This window comes from Vanessa cardui, chromosome 23 (assembly GCF_905220365.1).
Source record: "Vanessa cardui chromosome 23, ilVanCard2.1, whole genome shotgun sequence".
Taxonomy (NCBI): Eukaryota; Metazoa; Arthropoda; class Insecta; order Lepidoptera; family Nymphalidae; genus Vanessa; species Vanessa cardui.
Window position 1 is genome coordinate 8427026 of NC_061145.1, and position 21409 is coordinate 8448434.

General features: G+C 33.6%; 2 protein-coding genes across 2 annotated transcripts in view; one reads left to right on the forward strand and one right to left on the reverse strand.

Annotated features, from left to right (window-relative positions):
- LOC124539803 (ABC transporter G family member 23-like) overlaps positions 1-1440 on the forward strand; it is a 75266-nt gene extending 73826 nt beyond the window's left edge. Inside the window, exon 16 of the mRNA XM_047117157.1 lies at positions 327-1440. Coding sequence (XP_046973113.1) covers positions 327-541 — 215 coding nt within the window. The 3' untranslated portion in view covers positions 542-1440. The remainder of the gene's footprint in view (positions 1-326) is intronic.
- Positions 1441-3965: 2525 nt separating this feature from the next.
- Positions 3966-18152, reverse strand: LOC124539859 (facilitated trehalose transporter Tret1-like). The gene is made up of 7 exons (XM_047117217.1): positions 17820-18152; positions 8859-9014; positions 8185-8387; positions 7283-7469; positions 5818-6203; positions 4963-5077; positions 3966-4423 (listed from the first exon to the last, which is right to left on the reverse strand). The coding sequence occupies exons 1-7, from the start codon at positions 17872-17874 to the stop codon at positions 4101-4103; spliced, it is 1425 nt and encodes a 474-aa protein (XP_046973173.1). The 5' UTR covers positions 17875-18152; the 3' UTR covers positions 3966-4100.
- Between the last annotated feature and the right edge of the window lie 3257 nt (positions 18153-21409).

Sequence of the window (21409 nt, forward strand, 5' to 3'; positions counted from 1 at the left end):
ATTAAATACTCTTCAAGAAATACTAACAAAACTAAATGATACTTGAATAATAACACTATAAATTCTTATTCGATTAGACGACCTCCGTGTTAAACTGGTGTGTACACCGGTTTTCATGGATACGCCACTCCCAGGTCATGGGTTCGATTCTCGGAGTCGATGTAGATTATCATTACTTTTCTATGTTGTCTTGGGTCTGGGTGTTTGTGGTATCGTTACTTCTGATTTTCCATAACACAAGTGCTTTAGCTACTTACATTGGGATCAGAGTGATGTATGTGATGTTGTCTCATATTTATTTATTTACTTATTAAATTTGTCCACAGGAATCCTCTGGCCTCTCGAAGGGATGCCGAACTATCTCCGCCTGTTCTCACTCGCGCTGCCCTTCACCCTTCCATCCAAGTCCCTCCGAGACCTAATGGAGAAGGGTTCCTCCATCACTAACCCTGACGTCTACAGCGGGTTCCTCATCACCGTGGCGTGGATCATCGGCACGCTGACATTATGCTTTATAAGGTTAAAATATAGAAAGACGTAGTTCCGAATACCTTTAATAATCTCGTGCCTAACGCAATCTCAATCACAAATTCCAAATTATAAACGTTTTCGAGACACATAATCTTGTAGGCACTTGTACTTTAGTATGTACCGTTAAAATTATTTAATCAAAAACCACCGTTAAAACATTTTAAAAAACACAGTCACAGATAAGAAAACGTTCGTCACCTTAAGGTCTATTTTCGTGTGCTCAGTATGAGCGATAATAATCTGCTCCACCGATCGAGAATATATGACACTGACAGACATATTTTGACAATTCAGTAGAAGATTATCTAATTTAAATTTGTTATGACTAATTACGCTGTTAAAAAGATTTCATGTTGATTAAAACTAGATGTAGTCCAAAGATGACACTATTTTGAACCAACTTATTATACTATGTAAGATTAATTTTATATTCAGTTGTCAGTTTAGTGCTTTAGTTACAAAAGGTACTGAGTGTTCACGACTCGATAAAGGAATGAATTTGACGACGAAGGTTTTCTTACTCTGACTGTACATAGAAATCTTGGCATATATATAATTTGCTATCTAATGTACATATAAGTTTATTAAGTCTATGGAAAATGTTTTCTAGAATCGTAGCTGTTTGTTACTTTGACAATTGTGATGTATCGCTAGTTTCGGTAGAGCGGCCGCTAGATGGCGGTACAAAGTTCGCTTCTCGGTGATGTCTAGGTTATATTAGAGCCTCAGAGCTCCCTCGGGTAGCTGTATATAGCTTTATGTGGTATCATAGCATTAATACGGTTAAGTACACGTAGTTTAAGTTGTAGTTTTTAATATCCGAAGCAATGTGATTTTTTGTCAAGTGTAAGTACACTTATTGTATTTTATACATGCATTTTGTAAAATAAAGATGCTCTTTGTACAATTTTTCATTTGTTTTTTTTAGAATGAATGCAAGGTCAAATAATTTTTTTTTTTTTTTAAATAATTCGCGCGGGAATTATTTTATTCCCTTTTCCCGCGCTTTGTGACGTGTGTCACTTGAAATGACAGATGCATAATTACACAGATAATATATGCTCATTATATATCTGTAAAAAATATTTAGATCACATTTTCATTTTTATTGACACAGTAATTATTATTATTAACAATATGATATAATTGCTTAAATGGACATAAGCAGACAAACTGTCAGGAAACACAGAGGAAAATTTTGCACAGTATTTACAGATTTCTTTGAAATAAAACATTTAATGATAACAACAATTTTTATTTACATTACAATAAATATTTCATACGATTACAATATATTTGTATACTTAACAATTATTTTGTGAAAAGGTATGATTTACCTTACAAATGTTTAAAACTAAATTATTAAATGATGATAAATTAAGATTATTAACTAATATTTTAATAAATTATTTAAACACATTTTTAACACCGTATTAATTATAAAAAGTTTTCTTATTGGAACCTTACAAGGATTTTGTTTCGTCAATATCATACTATATGTAAACAACATAAAAATCAACGAATCCAAAAACCTGTCCGAATAAAAATTGTAATAATCTCGTTTAGTCATGGATGAAATGCATATTATACATATATCAATGCATGGTAAAACCGACTAGATAAAACTATTTACAGGAACAAAAAGGTATAGCACAACACAACTTAGATGTAGCATGGGCAAATTCAATAAAACCGAATACTGTCGATTTATACAACCAATAGAAATAGCTCCCTATCGCGCCATTTGACGCTATTCGTTGTTAAATTCGTCGTTATATTATATATATATATATGATATTATTATATTCACATAAGGAATAAATATTGATAATTTGGGATAGCGTATAGTACGACACAAATTAGATATAGCATCGGAAAATGCAATGGAATGAAAATAAAACCGATTACTGCCGATTTATACAACCAATGGAAATAGCTCCCTATTGCGCCATTCGACGCTATTCGTCGCTATAGATTCACGCGTCAGAGAAAGCAAGTGCATGTAAAGCGACGCGTCAAATTGACGAATATATTAGGTCATATGATATTACAAGTTATTACGTTAATGCAAAGATCACATTCGCATGAGAAATAAATATTGATAATTTGGGATGGCGTACCCAATTCGGATGTGATCGGTTTTACGAATTTTCCCAATGCGACATCTAAGTTGTGTCGTACTATACTTAATTCGGATGTGATCGCCACATCTAAATTGTGTCGTACTATGTATATTTCATTGAAGGCGACACGTTCCGTACCACTCGGTCCCGTCGCCGTTTCTCGGAGTTGCTTGTGTATGTGTGCGTGTATATCATGTATGGCAAATCAAACTACATGTCTGTTTGGTGACAGGACCAAGTGGTACGGAACTTGAGACATTGAAAAAAACTGATGCCTTTTTGTTATACACACATAAACACTTTCACTGCTAAGCTAAATGAAACAGACAACAACAGCAGCCTGTAAATTTCCCACTACTGGGCTAAAGCCTCTTCTCCCTTTGAGGAGAAGGTTTGGAAAATATTTCACCATGCGGGTTGGTGAAATACACATGTGGAATAATTTGTATGAAATTAGACACATGCAGGTTTCCTAACGGTGTTTTCCTTCAGCGCCAAGTACGAGATGAATTATATACACAAATTAAGCACATGAATATTCAATGGTGCTTGCCTGGGTTTGAACCCGCAATCATCGGTTAAGATGCACGCGATCTAACCACTGGGCAATCGAGTCAAAAAACATAATGCGCACTGTAATTTATCAAATATGTTTCATATCAATAATATACTCGTAATCTCAATATTATCACCTGTCAAATCAAACTGGAGACAACTGATGAATCTTAGAGCTAGCGCGCACTGGTGATTTTTGTCATACTGTTTCGTCACTCTTGTCAAATCCGTGAATATGTATGGAGTTGCGCGCACGTTACGACGTGACAATTGGGTGACATTTGTGTACGCCGACCGGCGAACAAGCCCATGACGAAACTGTCAGCGTCCTTACGTTTTTTCATAGCAATGCGCGTACTAGCGACAAATTTTTATTTTGGCTGCTGACTTTGACGCGCACATAACAGCGTCACCATCTATTCAAAACGTAAACATTCGTGAAGACGATATTGATAATGATGTTCTAATAGAAGAAGTGGAAAAGACACCAGCTCTTTATGATAAAAAATTGAAAGAGTATTCAGATACTCACGTGAAAATTAAAGCGTGGGAAGAAATTAGTAGCCAGTATTCTCTTCGCTTTCTTTTTCTCCCGAGTCTCACGAGTTCACAGAGAAAGACCGTCTCTTCGAAATCCATAGTGGCAAATGAAACTTCGATTTCGAAAATGTTTTGTCACTGTATCTATTAATGAGCACACTCCACTTTGGAAACGTGACGTGACAATGACAAACACTTTAAAGTCCCCGTGACAAAAATCACCAATGCGCGCTAGCTCTTATATGATTTAAAAACAAAGAAATGTTTTATAAAAACGTTTTTAAGCTACGTCATGTAGACTATTCTACCATTACCATAACCAAAGAAATCTAAACAACTCACTTACAAAACTCATATTGACTCCTTAATATTATTATCTGTTGTTTTTATTTCTGTATTGTCCGTATTCCCCCCCAAAGCTTCTTGAATTTCACTGAACGACTTGCCTTTAGTTTCAGGTAAGAAAACAGCTATTAGGATTCCCACCAACACACACATAGCAGCAAAGAACCAATACGTTGGTGCTGGTCCAATGGCCAATGTCACTATCGCAAAGTACTTGGTTGTTATAAATATGAAAAGTGATGATGCTGTTACGCTGATAGATACACCCAAAGCCCGACTCGGACCCTCGAATACCTCTGCTATGACCAGCCACAACAGCGAACCGATTCCTGGTGAAAAAACGCTTCAATTTAAAATGACAGTTGTTAAAGCAATATTTATGAAGTAAATCCAATTTATAGAACGAGATCAATTGCCAAATGATCATACAACAACAACAACAGCATCAATAAATTTCCCACTGCTGGGCTAATTCCTCCTCTCCCTTTGAGGCGAAGGTTTGGAACATATTCCACCACGCTGTTCCAATGCGCGTTGGAGGAATACACATGTGGCAGAATTTCTATTAAATTAGATACATCAGATCTCATCACGATGTTTTCGTTCACCGCCGAGCACACGAATATTCAGTGAGGCTTGCCTGGGTTTGTACCTGCAATCATCGATGATACGATGCACGCGTTCTAACCACTGGGCCTTATGGCTCTATTGATCATAGCTTCTCATTTAATTTTTTATAAGTAAAATGATTGAGAAATGAGAAGGGTATCGCATAGGAACAAAAACCATCAAATTTTTGTTTTAGTTGACTCCACCTTTCCTTGGTTAAATAAATCTTAGCTAAATTTAAAAAGAAATGAATACTCACCAGCGCAATAGCAGAATATGACAAATATCAAAGATATAATCGGCAAATAGTTCATAAAGCCGGTTATCACATAGCCCTCGGCGCCACTTATTATGAAGAAAACACCAAGTCCTATCTGCAAAACATATTATATCATTACTAACATTATAATAATAATTGAACGTAATAGTAGATTCGTAAACTTTTGACTGAGTGTGAAATAACCATTAATATTTTCTAACATTGTGCACATCCATCTGGGTATGTACAATCCACTCAAGATGTTTTCTATAGCCAACCAGCAGTACTCATTATTTTTGTACTATAAGACATAGCATCTTAATTTGCCAATGCGCCAGGTTGCTGGCGCATTGGCGATGTAAGGAATAGTTAATATTTTTTACAGTGCCATTGTCTATGGGCGGTGGTAACCACTTACCATCAGGTGGCCTATTTGCTCATCCGCTTACCTATATCACTAAAAATCGGTATACAATTAGAGAGCTTAAAAATAAAAGGATGCTGGCACGCAAAGCAGTGTGTCTGTATAACTACTCGTATCAGTTAACTACAAGGGACAGAATAGTATCGTCTTAGTTCCCAAGGTTTGTGAGTGTTTGATGCTTGCTATATGGATGGACATTGGACAGTCTTATTTATATATGAGTACTAATTAGCGCCCGAGGCTTCGCTCGTGTTTTAGGGTGTTGGTTGTCATGTGTAAGGGGAAAAAGTAGCCTATGCCCTTTCTTAGAGTTCAAGTTTGCTTTATGCCAAATTTCAGCAAATTCGGTTCAGCGGTTTGGTAGTTAAAGAGCGACAGACAGACTGACAGAGTTAGTTACTTTCACACTTATAATATTAAATATAACTTACCATACCAAGGCACATTCCAGCGAGGGACGTCAACAAAATACTCCTCCTACCGAATTTACTCATGATTAACGTCGTACAGAAACTCGCTAATACTTGAATTACACCAATAATAACGGACGCGATTTCAGGCATTACGCTCGTTTGCGTTGATTCTAAAATCGTTTGCAGATAAAATGACACAGCGTTGAACCCTACTAGCTGTGCTCCACCGGCTAGTAAAAATCCTAGCAAAACAGATTTTAGGAACGTCCGATTCTTTAATAACGCTATTTTATCAACTTCCTTTTCATTTTTCTTGGATATCTCGTATTCTTTGATTTCTTCATTTGCGAGTTGTTCTGATCCTCTCAATTGGGTTAGAACTTTTACTGCATCTTCTGTGTGACCTGAATGATAAGACGATTGAATTAATAAAAAGTAGCAACCTGTAAAAGTAATTAAATACCTCTAGTTTGAATTATACGCACGTAGTAGTATTTTCATTTGTTGTAGAAGAACTTTAAATTAGTCAACTGATGATTAGTAGAATATACCTACATCAATGATATTCTTATAAACAGATATGTTACACCCATACTAAACAACAGAAAAAAGTGTGCCGCGCCGAGGACCGTTTATTTTACATTTCGTTACAAGTAAAAAGGATAGCTTGATAAAAACAATAAGTAAAAGGGATAACTAGATGTTTTAATTACGCAAAACGTATTACTACATAATTATGATATATTATAACGTATTATTGGCATAATTATGATGAAAACGACTATAGGCAAACGTCCCAATTGGGACGTTTTCTAGTCTTCACTTTTTGCGCGTTAATGACATATCTATTTACTAGAACATCATTGACCTACATACATTTATTTTTTGCCACTTAGAACAATAATCTCTTTAAGCGTAAAACATTAAAAAAAGCGCTTAATCGCCTATATCTGAAGCTTGTCAGACTATTTGTGGCTTTACTTAGTTTATGTTTTCAGTTATAATTATTACTTGTTACTATAATTAGAAAGGAATCACTTCTTTTCTGTTTATTATGTTGTCATCCATATTTCTAAAAGTGCCCACGACTTATACAATAACAAAAAAGTTTTTTGTGGCCAAAAGTATTCCTGATTACATCGGCATTCTGCCATTCCCACTTAAAGTCCCGTCAAGATCGGTCCATCAGTTTCACAGAATAGAAAAAAAAAATAATTGTAAAATAATTATAATACTAAAATTTGCTTTAATTTTGAAACTAATCATTTATTAAAAATAATTTAAACGTTTTCTTTAAATATGACGTAAGGCTTGAACATTTTCGAAATGTGTTTATTTAATTTTTTTTTGTCATAATATACATATCACATACACAACGACTTGAACTAAATTTTGATTCCAAATTTGAATTTTGAATGTTTGTTTCTAAATAAACAACTATATAATCAACAAATTTTACAAATAAGATATGGTTGAATAGTACCTTTAGAATAGAGATAATATGGTGTATCCGGCAAGAAGAACAAAGGTACCGTCGTGACCGCTATCACTGACGCCACCACTATGCTGAAGTTAACGTAGGACAGGAAAGGCCCTACTGATAAAGTTATCACGACTCCTAATGACGAGAATACTTGAAGCAACGTCCCCAAAGCGCCTCGGTGGTCTTTCTATGAAAAAATAAATATGACTTATTTATACCATTATCTAACAACAGCAGGAGCCTGTAAATTTCCCACTGCTGGGCTAAAGCCTTCTCTTCGTTTGAGGAGAAGATTCGGAACATATTCCACCACGCTGTTCCAATGCGGTTTGAATACCCATATGGTAGAATTTCTATGAAATTAGACACATACAGGTTTCCTCACTATGTTTACCTTCATCGCCGAGTACGAGATGAATTATAAACAAAAATTAAGTGGTGCTTGCATGGATTTGAACCCGCAATCATCGATTAAGATGCTTGCGTTCTAACCACTGGGCCTTCTCGGCTTTCTGAATATATCTAAACCTTTCATTATTTACAGGTGGATAGTCAAAGCTGAGAAAGCGTTGATTAAAATAGTGGCCAACGGTTGGTCTCTAAGTACACGCACACAAATAAAGTTACATGTCCTTTGGTGAATGTTAAGAGTAGCTGTCACGAATACCAAGATATTAGATCTATTTGTTTGATTTAGTTCTTCTGAAGCTCGACATTCTATCTAGATAATAATCTGAGATTTAAAAAATGTGCCGCAATCCAAAAAACCAATATTTAACATAAATCTTAGTAACTCTTGCAAACTTCGTATCTGAAGTCAGATTTTAGTGAAATAACATTCCTAATATTTATTGGTCTGACCATAAGTGTAAGCATTAAAGCAAAGAAATAATCATACTTACAGATGCAATCTCTGATGCGTAAACAGGAACAATGATGAATACAAATGAATCTGTAACTGCCATCACAGCTCTGCTGAATATCAACATCCACACTTGATCAGCAAATATTAGAAGAAGCGCCATCGTCAGCTTGGATACCGATGACAGCAAGAGGCAGTACTTTCTACCAATCAGATCAAGCAGCATTCCACCGAAGACATTCGCTAAAATTAGATATAAGTTTGTTAGGTATATTCATTATGTAGTGTTAATATTAAAAAAAAAAAATACAGACGAATTGATAACCTCCTCCTTTTGCAAGTCGGTTGAATAAACTAATTAGCTCTGTGTTCTGTACCTGATACTACACAGCCTTAACTGATTGGGCATAAATATAAAAAAGCGGTCTAGATAGCCCAGTGGCTACAACAAAAGTGTCTTAACTAATGATGACGGTTTTTGAGCCTTTAACGTACCACTGAATATTCATGTGCCTAATTTATGTTTACAATTCATCTCAGGTTTGGCAGTGAAGGGGAAAATCGTGAGCATTGCAGCAACGTACTGGAATAAGCTCCAAATGTTCTTCTCTAACGGAGAAGTGATTTATACCCAAAAGTACGTAAATAAAGTAAATGAATAAGTGTATGGAAATAATCTAGGAAAATGAAAATGCCGAATATTTTAATCCTTACTGAACATGGCGCATAAGTAACCACCAGCAACAACCCAGGAACCCTCTTCTTCTGTTATAGGCTCCGGTAATGGTGTTTCCGTGGCATTTCTTAATTTCACAAGAACCGGTGAGGGCCAGGCTATACTCATACCAGTCGTCACAACAGCAAAATTTACTAAAAAAAAAAATGTTAGGATAACGATCCCTTGACATTCTCTTCGAATTTTCGTCTATAGCGGGTCAAAAACTAGGTTCACAGATAGTCTGAGTAAAAGATGGCATACAAATAAGTGTGAGTGCTGTTTATACTGTTTATTTTTGCTAAGTTAAATATTGTTCAGGAAACTAAAGTCCTTTAAAATTTTAGTATTAACTCATCCTGACGTCTTTCTCTCATCGGTTCACACTATGTATAATTATAGGAACACTATTTGTAAGTGTCAGGGGATTGTGACGTCATCTAAAAATGCGGAGTAAGTACCCCTAGTTTTTTTATTGCCAAATAACATTACTCAGTATTGTTGGGTTCAGGTTTGAAGGGTGAGTGAGCCAGTGTAACTGCAGGCACAAGGGTCATAACATCTTAGTTCCCAAGGTTGGTGGCACATTGACGATGTAAGGAATAGTTAATATTTCTTACAGCGTCATTATCTAAAGGTGATGGTGACCACTTGCCATCAGGTGGCCCATATGCTCGTCCGCCAACCTATAACATAAAAAAGCACCTTCGCCGCTCTTGATTTTTTATCCACTCCATATAAGTTTTTACCGAGGCATCTAACAATACATAAAATTATCATACTAGATTTAACTAAATCCCTTTTAGCCAGCTACGGCTCTTATATTTCCATGTGACGTCATCGCAAGAGTAACTTCTCAGATTAATATTTTCCTAGCGATGATCTGTGTATCTCCTCTGATTGATATGTAATATTTTAATATCATTATCATAATTTTTATTGAAACATGACAGTAAAACATTATCTTGATAGATTTATCTTGAATTTTTACACTGATAAATAATCCACGTTTTTATAATCTATAATAATAATCTTTTAAGTTATTTAATATCTCTAATTGTATATCTAATGATTTTTAATTATATATAAGTGGTCACCACTGCCATTGTCTATGGCGCTGTAAAAAAAAAATAACTATTCCTTACATCGCCAATGCGCTGCAACCTTGGAAATTAAGAAATTATGTCTTTTAGTACAAAAATAATGAGTACTGCTGGTTGGCGGTAGAATAGCTGATGAATTGGTGGTAATTTCCCCGACGGGCTTACAAATAAATATCACTTGATACTTTATTTATTATTCACTAATGTTTCAGATTATATTTTTAAAGTGATTACAACAAATATGTGATAGACATATTACACAATCATATTATATGATAATATTTATTTTTAAAATAGAATTATGTTATCGAGTTAACCTTAATATATACATACATATATAATGGAAGATTATATGGAACGCATTGTTAGATAACACTCGGCTTATCTTCTGAACACAGAAAGGATAATAATCCTTAGACATTATAAACCAATAAATCATAATAGATAACGTATTAAGATTTACCATTAATTACAGTTAGTAATGATTATTTAATTAATTAAGAGCTGAGATGGCCCAGTGGTTTGAAGGCGTGCATCTTAACCGATGATTGCGAGTTCAAACCCAGGCAATCACCACTATATAATATGTGCTTAATTTGTGTTTATAATTCATCTCGTGCTCGGGGTGAAGGAAAACATAGTGAGGAATTCTGCATGTGTCTAATTTCATCGAAATTCTGCCACATGTGCATTCCAGCAACCCGCATTGGAACAGCGTGGTGGAATATGTTGCAAACCCTCTCCTTAATGGAAGAGGAGGCCTTATCCCAGCAGCGGGATATTTATAGGCTGTTACTTTACTTTAATTAACTTTACTTAATTAATTATATATTACTTAATGTTATTCATATTTATTTTTATTGCTAGACGAAAAAAAAATAAAAATTACTTAAAAAAAATGTTGCTCTGATAGATATTGTGATGAACGCATTCGAATAAATAAATAACTATTAGCATACTTATTAACCTTTGGTGGAACAAGATAAAACTGTTTTTTGTGGATAAGGTCTTAGCACAATTTGATGCCCTAGGATATCGTGACGTATTTTAACGTAAGCAACATGTGTGATATTACTAATAATTTACAAGATTAACTAAGAATTACATAAGCAAAATAGTTTTACCATTAGCTTTAGGACTTCCAAATAGCCTTTAAAGATGACGGTAACAATTTAACCGAGAGACTTCTGAATACTAAACAATAAATTTGCGGAACAATAGACAAATACGATTAATTTATATAATCTTCCATCAAATACATATCATTTATATGAATACGTCTTATAAATGGTACAGCGTACTCAAATGACCTTGACATTTGCCCTTTAAAGCCTTAATGACCTCTATCTTGCAACATCAACAAATGAATTTATCTATATGTACCTGTACAGATTCAGACTATTATCAAATTCATTCCTTTATCAAGTCTTTAACACTTAGTACCTTTTGAATCTAAACACCAAATCATTGCGACGCAATATGACATTCTCAATCGGTAAAGCAGATTATCGCTCATACTGAGCACACGAAAATGGACCTTAAGGTGACGAACCTTTTCTTACCCCGATCGTACCTTAGACTTAATGTTTAATCTTTTAATTAAATCTCATAATTACCTTCATTACTTCGCCATAATTAGATATGTGGAAACAGACAAACTTATTTATCAATTGTAGATACTACAAGTGTAAATATTACAAAACTACTTAAGGTCAGCTATAAAGAAACGCCATGACATTATTACTAACCATGTATCTTTAAAGGTCTGGTACAAACTTCAAACTGCCTCGAAGATGTCTGGGTAGGTACCAACCTCATCAGATATTCTACTTTCAGTAAACAAGCCAAACAGCAATAAATATATTGTTGTGCTCTGGTTTGAATGTATGAGTGAGTCAGTGTGCAGGAACAAAACATCTTAACAGCCAAGGCTTGTGGCGCATTGGTGTGTTATACGTAATGATTAATATTTCTTACAGTGTCCTTACAATGTCTATAGGAGCTGCAGAACTGGTCGAAATGTTAGAAAGTGATATGCGACATTGATCATTATAATCATTAAATTTTAAGCATTCACGCATCAAAATTGCGTGTCACTTTATTGGTTTGTACCATTTAACAAGTGACATACAAAGTTAGTGCCTTCTAAAATTACTTCTGGATTTGTAAATCGATTCTCGACAACACATTGTAGCGCATGCTGAACTAATTTATTTTAGGAGTATTTAGTGAGTTATATTTATAGCTCTTCAAATATATACAGTTGTTTTTGGTTTACAGTTGTCGAAAGTTAAATATTGATTGAGATAGCTTAGTGAATAGAATACGTTGATCTGAACAAGTATCCTTTGTTTCTGATTTTTCTGTTTGGGTGTTCAGTCTCAGCGGTGCTTGTTCGTACTGAGCCCGCAATCGGTTTGGGTACCATTCGGGTACTTTTCCCGTATCGTAATCATTAGATCGCATCGGATACTACATACAAAATATGTTATATATTTTAAAGCAACCAACTTGATTGTGCAATGTTAGAAATACTATGGTCAGTAACTTTCTCATACTTTCTATACTTCGTTTGCTAAATAATAATCCCAATCCATAACGAGTTCAAAGTGGTTCGAGAGGAATTTTATTTTTTTGGAAAAAAACCTATCAAAGAGATGAAAACTATAAAAAGATTATAGAGAATTATCGGGATCAAAATCATGTGAAATCGATGACATCTGAGGCAGAGATTAGATATAAGCATTATTGCAACATATTTTTATGTGGAAAAGTACATACCGGACATATAATCTTTTAAAAAGTTCGGACACATTTTTAAATTTCTTTATTAATTTATTTACGTAAGATTTTTTAAATTAGGTCCTAAAGATATCGTGCTAGCGTTCTTGACAACATTCCACGCGGTTAAGACTTATACAGTGACAACACCTGATGGTAAGTGGTCGCCACCTCCCATAGACAATGGTGCTATAAGAAACATTACCTATCCTTTCATCGCCAATGCGCCACCAACCTAGGGAACTAAGATGTTAGTCCCTTGTGCTTGTAGTTACACTGGCTCATTCACCCTTCAAACCGGAACACAACAATGCCAAGTACTGTTGTTTGGCAGTAGAATATCTAATAAGCGGATGGTACCTACCCAGATGGGCTTGCACAAAGCCCTACCACCAAGTTAAGTAAGTATTAAGTCCATAGGATTGACAATAAAATCTGGTGCTGATAATCATCAGACAAGTCCAAGTAATCATAATGATTATCTCCTTAAAAGTCAACTCGTAGATTTTCTTGCACAATCTTAATCAATTTAATATTATCAATTCAAGAGGACAATTTTCAGATACGACCTTATCGAACACGATCATCAATGTCAACGTAATTAATTTTCCAACACGGAAAGTAGATATAGGGCATCTATCACTACAACTTAAAATAAATCCATCTTTGCTCGACTTCAATTACTAAAACTAGATATTAACATAATTATAACAAAGCTGATTATGAGCGTATTTTAGCATGTCAATAATATTCTCTGGCTATAAGGATGGATGACTGACACTGGATGTGAATTAAATTTTGGTAGATATGTATTTAGTTAAAGATAGAAATAAGTAAATAGGTTCTTGTGTCATAAATGCCATATTCTATCTACATATATTTCTTCCAATCTAATTTCATCTTTTTAAATCAAAGGTCACAAAAAATATTTAAAAATCCCCTTGATAAAATGTAATTTGCTCATCTAAGGCATGATTGCAGTAAGCCCATTAAACAATTTTACTACAGACACTAAATATCGAAGAAGCGATTATCCAATATCCAATGTATTTCTGCCATAAATGGTCTAACTATCCTAAAAATAGTATCCGAATGAATTCAAGGCCTGTGAAAATAACAAATACGAGACCTATTTGCTATTCCCTTTACTTCCCTTTATAATAATAATGAAAGTAACAATAATTTGTTCACAGACATCCTTCACCGCCGAACACGAGACGAATTATAAACTCAAATTAAGCACATGAATATTGTGCTTGTCTGGGTTTGAACCTTTGGAAATAATATGAAAAATTAAAAAAAGAGAAATTGTACTTGATTAGATTGATCTTCACTTCGAACCACATCATTGCTATACAATGGAATAAGCCAATTGTAACCACTGTCCCACAAACCACATCCGTTGTCCATGCGTCACTGGCTATGGAATTTATCTTACGTATATTAGGGTATTCAACTGCATTTGAAAAATTATTTCCAAATATTGATTTTCCTGATAAAAGACACAAAATATTTTCAAGCGTTTTCTTGCCATATAGTTAAATTAAATTTTAAACCTTTTTGATTCCCGCTAAAAACGCTGTCATCCATTTTGGTGACGTCACATTGGTAAACACAAAGGTTGTAAATATTTAATGATTATTTGGATAATTAATGATCGCTAAAAATAATTTTGACATCGTTGCATTAAAACTCAGACAAACAGTACAGCTGTCTATCAAAGTGCCAGATGATATTGAAGTGACCGTATTAGCCTGTCTGACACCAGACCATAGCGGCTCGTGTTTCAAATCACATGATATGCAGATTGAAAATTACGACTTTTAGTTTAATATGATAATACGCGATTATGACTTTAAACGAAAATATAGTTAATAATAATTTTACCATAGGCATTGGCAAATACAATACAATATTATATCGTATATAAATAAGTGTTTGTCTGTTGCTCTTTCAAGGCCAAACTGAGCCAAATTTAAAGAAATTTGTTATTTGGAAGTAAAAGCTAATAATCAACTAAAACGCTAGCCAAACCGCAAGCGACAATTAGTGATCAATAAAAATATTTTTTTAATAGGTACGTATGGTACCTACGACATAACTTAGATGTAGCGTCGGCAAAAATCGTAAAAGGAATCACATCCGTATTAAGGATGCTATCCCTAATTATCAACATTTAGTTCTTATGTGAATGTGATCTTTACACAAACGTTGTTGTAATATCATATGACCTAATATATTTACGTCGATTTACATGCACTTGCTTCCTCGGGTTGAACTGACGCGAGAATCTATAGCGACGAATAGCGTCGAATGGCGCGATAGGGAGCTATTTCTATTGGTTGTATAAATCTTCAGTAATCGGTTTTATTGTATTTACCGGCTCGTTCACTAATTTATTTGCAGACCTAACCTAACCTAACCTATCTAGTTTATCAAATTCTTATCATGAAACGTGAATATCTTGCTTTTGATAGAGATACAATCGTGTCTGGACGTTTTTAGTAGCAGTATTTTAAGATAAAGTAGAGTACTACTTATCACCTTAAACTAAACTAACTGACTAACATTAATAACAACTACTACTAATTTGTTTTTTTTTTAGTTTTATACTAATTAGTCGATATTTTAAATGCCAATAATGCTGTATACACCTGTAAAGGCAAATCATACTGGTTTGTATATTTACTGTGTTAGTTATTATGATAAGTCGATGGTGTATCTTAATAATAAAAATAAATAAATAAAACTACTAATATTATTAAGTTATAGAGTTTGTATGTATGCCTGCATATGTTTTGTAGACTGTTTTTTGCAATAACCTGTATGACAGGTACACTACCATTGTATAGTATGCAACAGGAGTATACGATGGCAGAAGATCGATGTATTTAATTATGTTTTTACTATTAATAAATAAAAATGGATGTAATATTGTTTATAATTCAATTCGTTATGTACAGTCGGGTAAGAAAAGGTTTGTCACATTAAGATCTATTTTCGTATGCTCATGAACAATCTGCATTATATATCGAGAATGACAAATTGCGTCGCAATGATTCGGTGTTTAGATTCAAAAGGTACTAAGAGTTTAAGACTCGATAAAGGAATGATGAGTCGAGATGGCCCAGTGGTTAGAACTCATGCATCTTAACCGATGATTGCGGGTTCAAACCCACCGCACCAGCTGATTCATGTGCTTAATTCATCTCGTGCTCAGCGGTGAAGGAAAACATCGTGAGGAAACCTGCATGTGACAAATTTCATAGAAATTCTGCCACATGTGTATTCCACTAACCCGCATTGGAACAGTGTGGTGGAATATGTTCCAAACCTTCTCCTCAAAGGGAGAGGGGGCCTTTAGCCCAGCAGTGGGAATTTACAGACTGTTGTTGTTGTTGTAAAGGAATGAATTTCAAAACTGACGAAGGTTTTCTTACTCTGACTGTACTTACCAGGTGTGAATTAGCTAAGTGCTGTAAATATATTTCGGGAGAAACCCACACCTCAAGTAAATAAGTAAATCGTTTTTTTTTTTTAATATGGAAGACTATTTTGATTTTCGTATCCTTTTAATGTTATAATCAAGGATGTTTTGCTCTCAATGCAATCTTTAATAAAAAAAATGTTTATTATAATTTTATTAAGTATGATTATTAAGGCTATAAGTTTTTCCTGTGATTTAACCTGATCTATATTAATATTATAAACTAATTGTGCCCGCGATTTTCACGCGTTTGAAATTTGCAAAAAAATATATGTTATTGTAGCTTCAGTTATTATATCAGTTATCTGCTAGAGATAGTCTTGTCAACATCGGTCCAGCCGCACCAGAGATTAGCCGGAATAAACAGACAGACAGACAGAAAAAATTGTAAAAAATATTATTTTGGTATATGTAACGTGAGTACATATGTATCGAGTAAAAAGGGTTTTTTTAATATTACAGAAAACACTCCAATTTTATTATATGTATATATATATGTGAAAGTAACTTTGTCTGTCTAACTGTCGCTCTTTCACGACCAAACCGCTGAATCGAATTTTATTAAATTTGGTAGGAAGCAAACTTGAACCCCAAAAAAAGGACATAGGCTACTTTTTTTGCCTGACACCCTAAAACGCAAGCGAAGCCACGAGCGACTAATAGTACTAAATAATAGTCTTTAAATTAACTAAATAATTCAATATTCGCCACAGAAATCATTAGTATGGTCAAGGACACATCGTGTTCAGTCTTAAACACACACCGGGATGTTCCTACCTGCGTCATGCTATTATAACTGTATGCCATTTGTAAAAAAAAATTTATACGAAGACCTTCAAATATTTAAATAACAAAAGGTTCTTGACTTGACAACTAGATTTATTATTATATAATTCTGAATTTTACAAATATTTATAACACTGAAAAACAGTGTACTTTAATTTTTTTTATATAAGTAATAGATTCATAATATTGGAAGCAAGATCACTAAACTTAAAGTCTTTAGGCATGACAGTGATGTTATTAATAATAATTTAAAAAAAAAAACCAAAAACTCCGTAAAAGTAGAGGATCTACAAATATAATCTGAAATCATTCGATTTTTAAAGTTCGTATATCCCAACAACATTTATTTGAGTAATTTTAGAATCATTGACAACTATAATATAATAACATTTAAGAACTATGAATGCTTCCAAAAAAAAAATATGAATCCAAATTTAAAAACTAAAAGGTTTCTTTTTTTTATTTTTGTTATGATCAGATAGGTTAGGCGCAGGTCAAATGTTTTAATCCGTGCAACTCTTCTCAGAAATATCTCGATACAATAATATGAAACCCTTGGTCGGGACGATAAAATAATAATTTTATAAGTATTTTATTAATCTAACTGTGTGCCATTAGACCAATGAGATAATTAAGGATAGAAGATTACTAAAACATAAATTGTTGTATTACCTATAAATAGATATGATATTCCAAAGAATTACTTTATTTTATTTATTAATTCTAAAACAACACTTTTTGATTTTCTTAAACTAAATTATTTAAAGAAAACCCTTAACTATTATAAACAAAAATTGTAATACCTATTACAACCACAGCATACTGCCTAATTGATGATGACGAAATATTAAGCTTCATTTTTAATTATTTTATTATAACACTTAACACTAGCACAGATTATATCATCCAATAAAAATAAATTATAAATTCACTTATTCTGCGTATTATTCATAATTTAAAATTAAATTCTATTTTTAAACTTAAAAATCACGACATTAAGTTCCACTTGTTTATTTTTAAATAAAATAAGAACGTCGCGATCGTAACATCAACAGCCACAGTGTCAGTCACAGAGAATACGCAACACGAATGGCACAACCATGGTTATCACAAGGTGGTTTGACTTTCACTAAAGGTATGCCCACATTTATTCAATATATATTTGTTAGATCGGTTTATCAGTTACACCAAAACGCATTTATTTAATATTGCAAAACAATAGTATTTTATTGCGCAACCATAATTGTATGTACAAAATCAATAAATCGATCTCTTTTTAATCTTTGATATCTGATCGTCCATGTATTTAATTTTTGAAATCTATACTTATAAAATAACATCTCCTGAGTACTGATTCATTATCGCCAGACGCATTAAAGTTAGGGCCATGAAATTGGTGAGTATGATCGTTTTATTGAGTAGACCCAACAGAGTTATTTACATAACAAATTAACAAAAAATAACTCTTTTAGGAACCTCTTTGTGAGGATAATGGTAGGGATGGAATCCTAAATCATGCGCTGTAGAACATACTGTGTGTACTGTGCCCTGTTATAAAGAGTTATAGTTCTTTAGAGAGGATTCGCTCATTAATACTTTAATTAGGCTATATTACAAAATGTCCTACGTATAACTTAGCTATTGAACTGTTTATGTGTCTAAATTTTATTTTAAAGTATTAAGTAAGTTTTTACGTTTGATATTGTTTTAAATTAATTTTGTGGCAATTTTAAAGGGCGACCTTTAGTACGAATTCGTTCATGTTCGAATACGAATTTCCACCAGCGTCCTTTCTGATTATTTTATTTTGGTTGCTTTGAAATACGTTCCTTTCATATATATATAAGTTCCATTTATTGTTTTCGAAATGTTAAGAAAACGGTGAATATCCAGTGCTTAATCGTTTTTATAAATCAGACGAAAAAAATAATTTTAATTGATACTTTTTAAAATAAATTTTTGAAGTTGCATTTTTGGCGTATTTTGGAAAAATGTGAAAAACCCGGTAACTCAAAAATTGTTCACAAGTGCATTTCGCACGGGGATTAAAATGATTGCAAATAGTCACCCCTATCACCTCTTAACGTTAATACGTCAAATATCCTGTATATTTATAAGGTCGGTTTAAAAGATACATCAAAAAGGGCATTTATTTAATATTGCAAAATAATAGTACTTAATTGCGCAAGACATAATTATATGTACAAAATCAATTAATCAATCTCCTTTTTAATCTCTGATATCTGATCGTCCATGTAATTAATTTTTGAAATCTATACTTACAAAATAACATGTCCTGACAGATGATATATCATCGCCAAGCCTCTTTAAGTTAGGGCCATGAAATTTGGTGTAGGATCGTTTCATTGACACCTACTAAGGAAGGAATTTTGGAAATTCTACCCCAAAAGGGATTTTTTTTTAATTTCAAATCATGATTTTTATGGTTAAGTAATTAAGAATGAGTAGATGCGTTTTTTAGGCATTTCTGCATTTTGTACCCTTAAGGAGGTGAAATAAAGTTTGAGTTTGTGTGGAAGTCACTATTGGAAGTTGAGTTAGATTTTTAGAAGCATGAAACCATGAAGTGAATTAAAAGCATGAAACCTTTTTTAAGGACTACTGATTAAAAATGTGTAGAAACTTTTTTTGGTTTTTTGGATGGTACCTACACAGACGGGCTTTCACAAAGCCGTACAACACAATATAATAATACTTAATAAACTTTTTTTTGTTGCATATGTATTATATGTAAGGTATCAAATGTAACATTATATGTAAGATATGTTTTATCTATTTGTCACGCAAAAACTATAACAGCATTGGTATAGAACTTTATTTAAATAATTATAGATTACTAGTTGTCGCCCGCGGTTTCTCTCGCGTTTTAGAGGGTTAGTTGTCATGTCATGTCAAAAAACGTAGCCTTTGTTCTTTCTCGGAGTTCAAGTGTTCTTCATGCCAAATTACAGACAGATAACTACTACTACGTGACATTTGTTTTCAAAAGATTAAATTGAGCCAACATGAGACAACATCACATACATTACTCTGGTCCCAATGTAAGTAGCTAAAGCACTTGGGTTATGGAAAATCAGAAGTAACGTACCACAAACACCCAGACCCAAGACAACACAGAAAACTAATGAATTTTCTACATCGACTCGGCTGGGAATCGAACCTGGGACCTCAGAGTGGCGTACCCATGAAAACCGGTGTACACACCACTCGATCACGGAGATCGTCAAAATTGTACTACAGTAAAGTTCAAAATCGCTTCGGTAATTGCTGAGTGCACTTCGACTAGGAATAATTCACGATGGATCCGCAATAATACCTTATCGATAGACAATGAGTCATTTATAAAATTATTAAAATGTCGTGAGCATAATAAAGTATTGGTGCAAATTTATGACTTATAATACAAAATATACATATATAAGACTATAAGTAAATGCAGTATAGCGGCTTTTTAAATTTTGTGGACTAAGATACCTAGTATTCAAATTTCGTATGATTTGGCAGTATGCTGGAGGGCTTTATGTTTTTTTTTTTTAATTAGTTGACAACCGGCCAGGATGCTCATCTGATGGAAAGTGACTACCGCAACCTATGGGCATCACAATGGATGGCCTTTTTGAAAAAACGTCAGCAGAGAATGTTCGAACGTTCCTTAATAATTATGTTGTGAATTTCAGGACTTCCAGGTGGTTTTGATGATATTTAGAATTTTGACGCAATGTCCGATTGAGAAATCGGTTGTGATTAATTCAAACAAGAATAAATGACCGGAAATTCCGGTACTTTTACCGGATTTATGCAGAGTGACCCCATGTGCCTACGAAAACCCACGGCTCAATCGTGTTGGAAAGAACTTCACAGTTAGGATCTATTATAATTGTAAGTTTAATACATAAATGCGATTACAGTTTATGTTCTACTAATACATTTGTATATATTTTTAATGAACACAGATAACTGAAATAATAACACGTTTTTCAAAACAAGTGTTTCTAGGTTGCCTAAAATATTTGCGATAAGATCCATATAGGTAAACGACATGCTAATGACTTACAATTACTGAACGTAACATAAACAACTAACCCTACCCGTAACTTCTTCTGGAATGTATTAATAAAAATACTTATATGTTATCCCTTTGTTATTTATTTAATTTCTTTTTATTATATAAAATAAGTGCTAAGTATTATACAATAGAAAACCCCAATAATTAGTATTTTTTTTTTATGTTATAGGTAGGCGGACGAGCATATGGGCCACCTGATGGTAAGTGGTCACCATCACCCATAGGCAATGACGCTGTAAGAAATATATAACTATTCCTTAAATCGTCAATGCGCCACCAACTTTGGGAACTAAGATATTATACCCC

Coding starts and splice junctions, on each gene's coding strand:
- LOC124539859 (XM_047117217.1), bottom strand. CDS start 17,874: ATGAAGCTTAATATTTCGTCATCATCAATTAGGCAGTATGCTGTGGTT. Junction 7,470..8,184: donor ACGCATCAGAGATTGCATCT/GTAAGTATGATT, acceptor ATTTTTTCATAG/AAAGACCACCGAGGCGCTTT. Junction 6,204..7,282: donor ATATTATCTCTATTCTAAAG/GTACTATTCAAC, acceptor CTTATCATTCAG/GTCACACAGAAGATGCAGTA.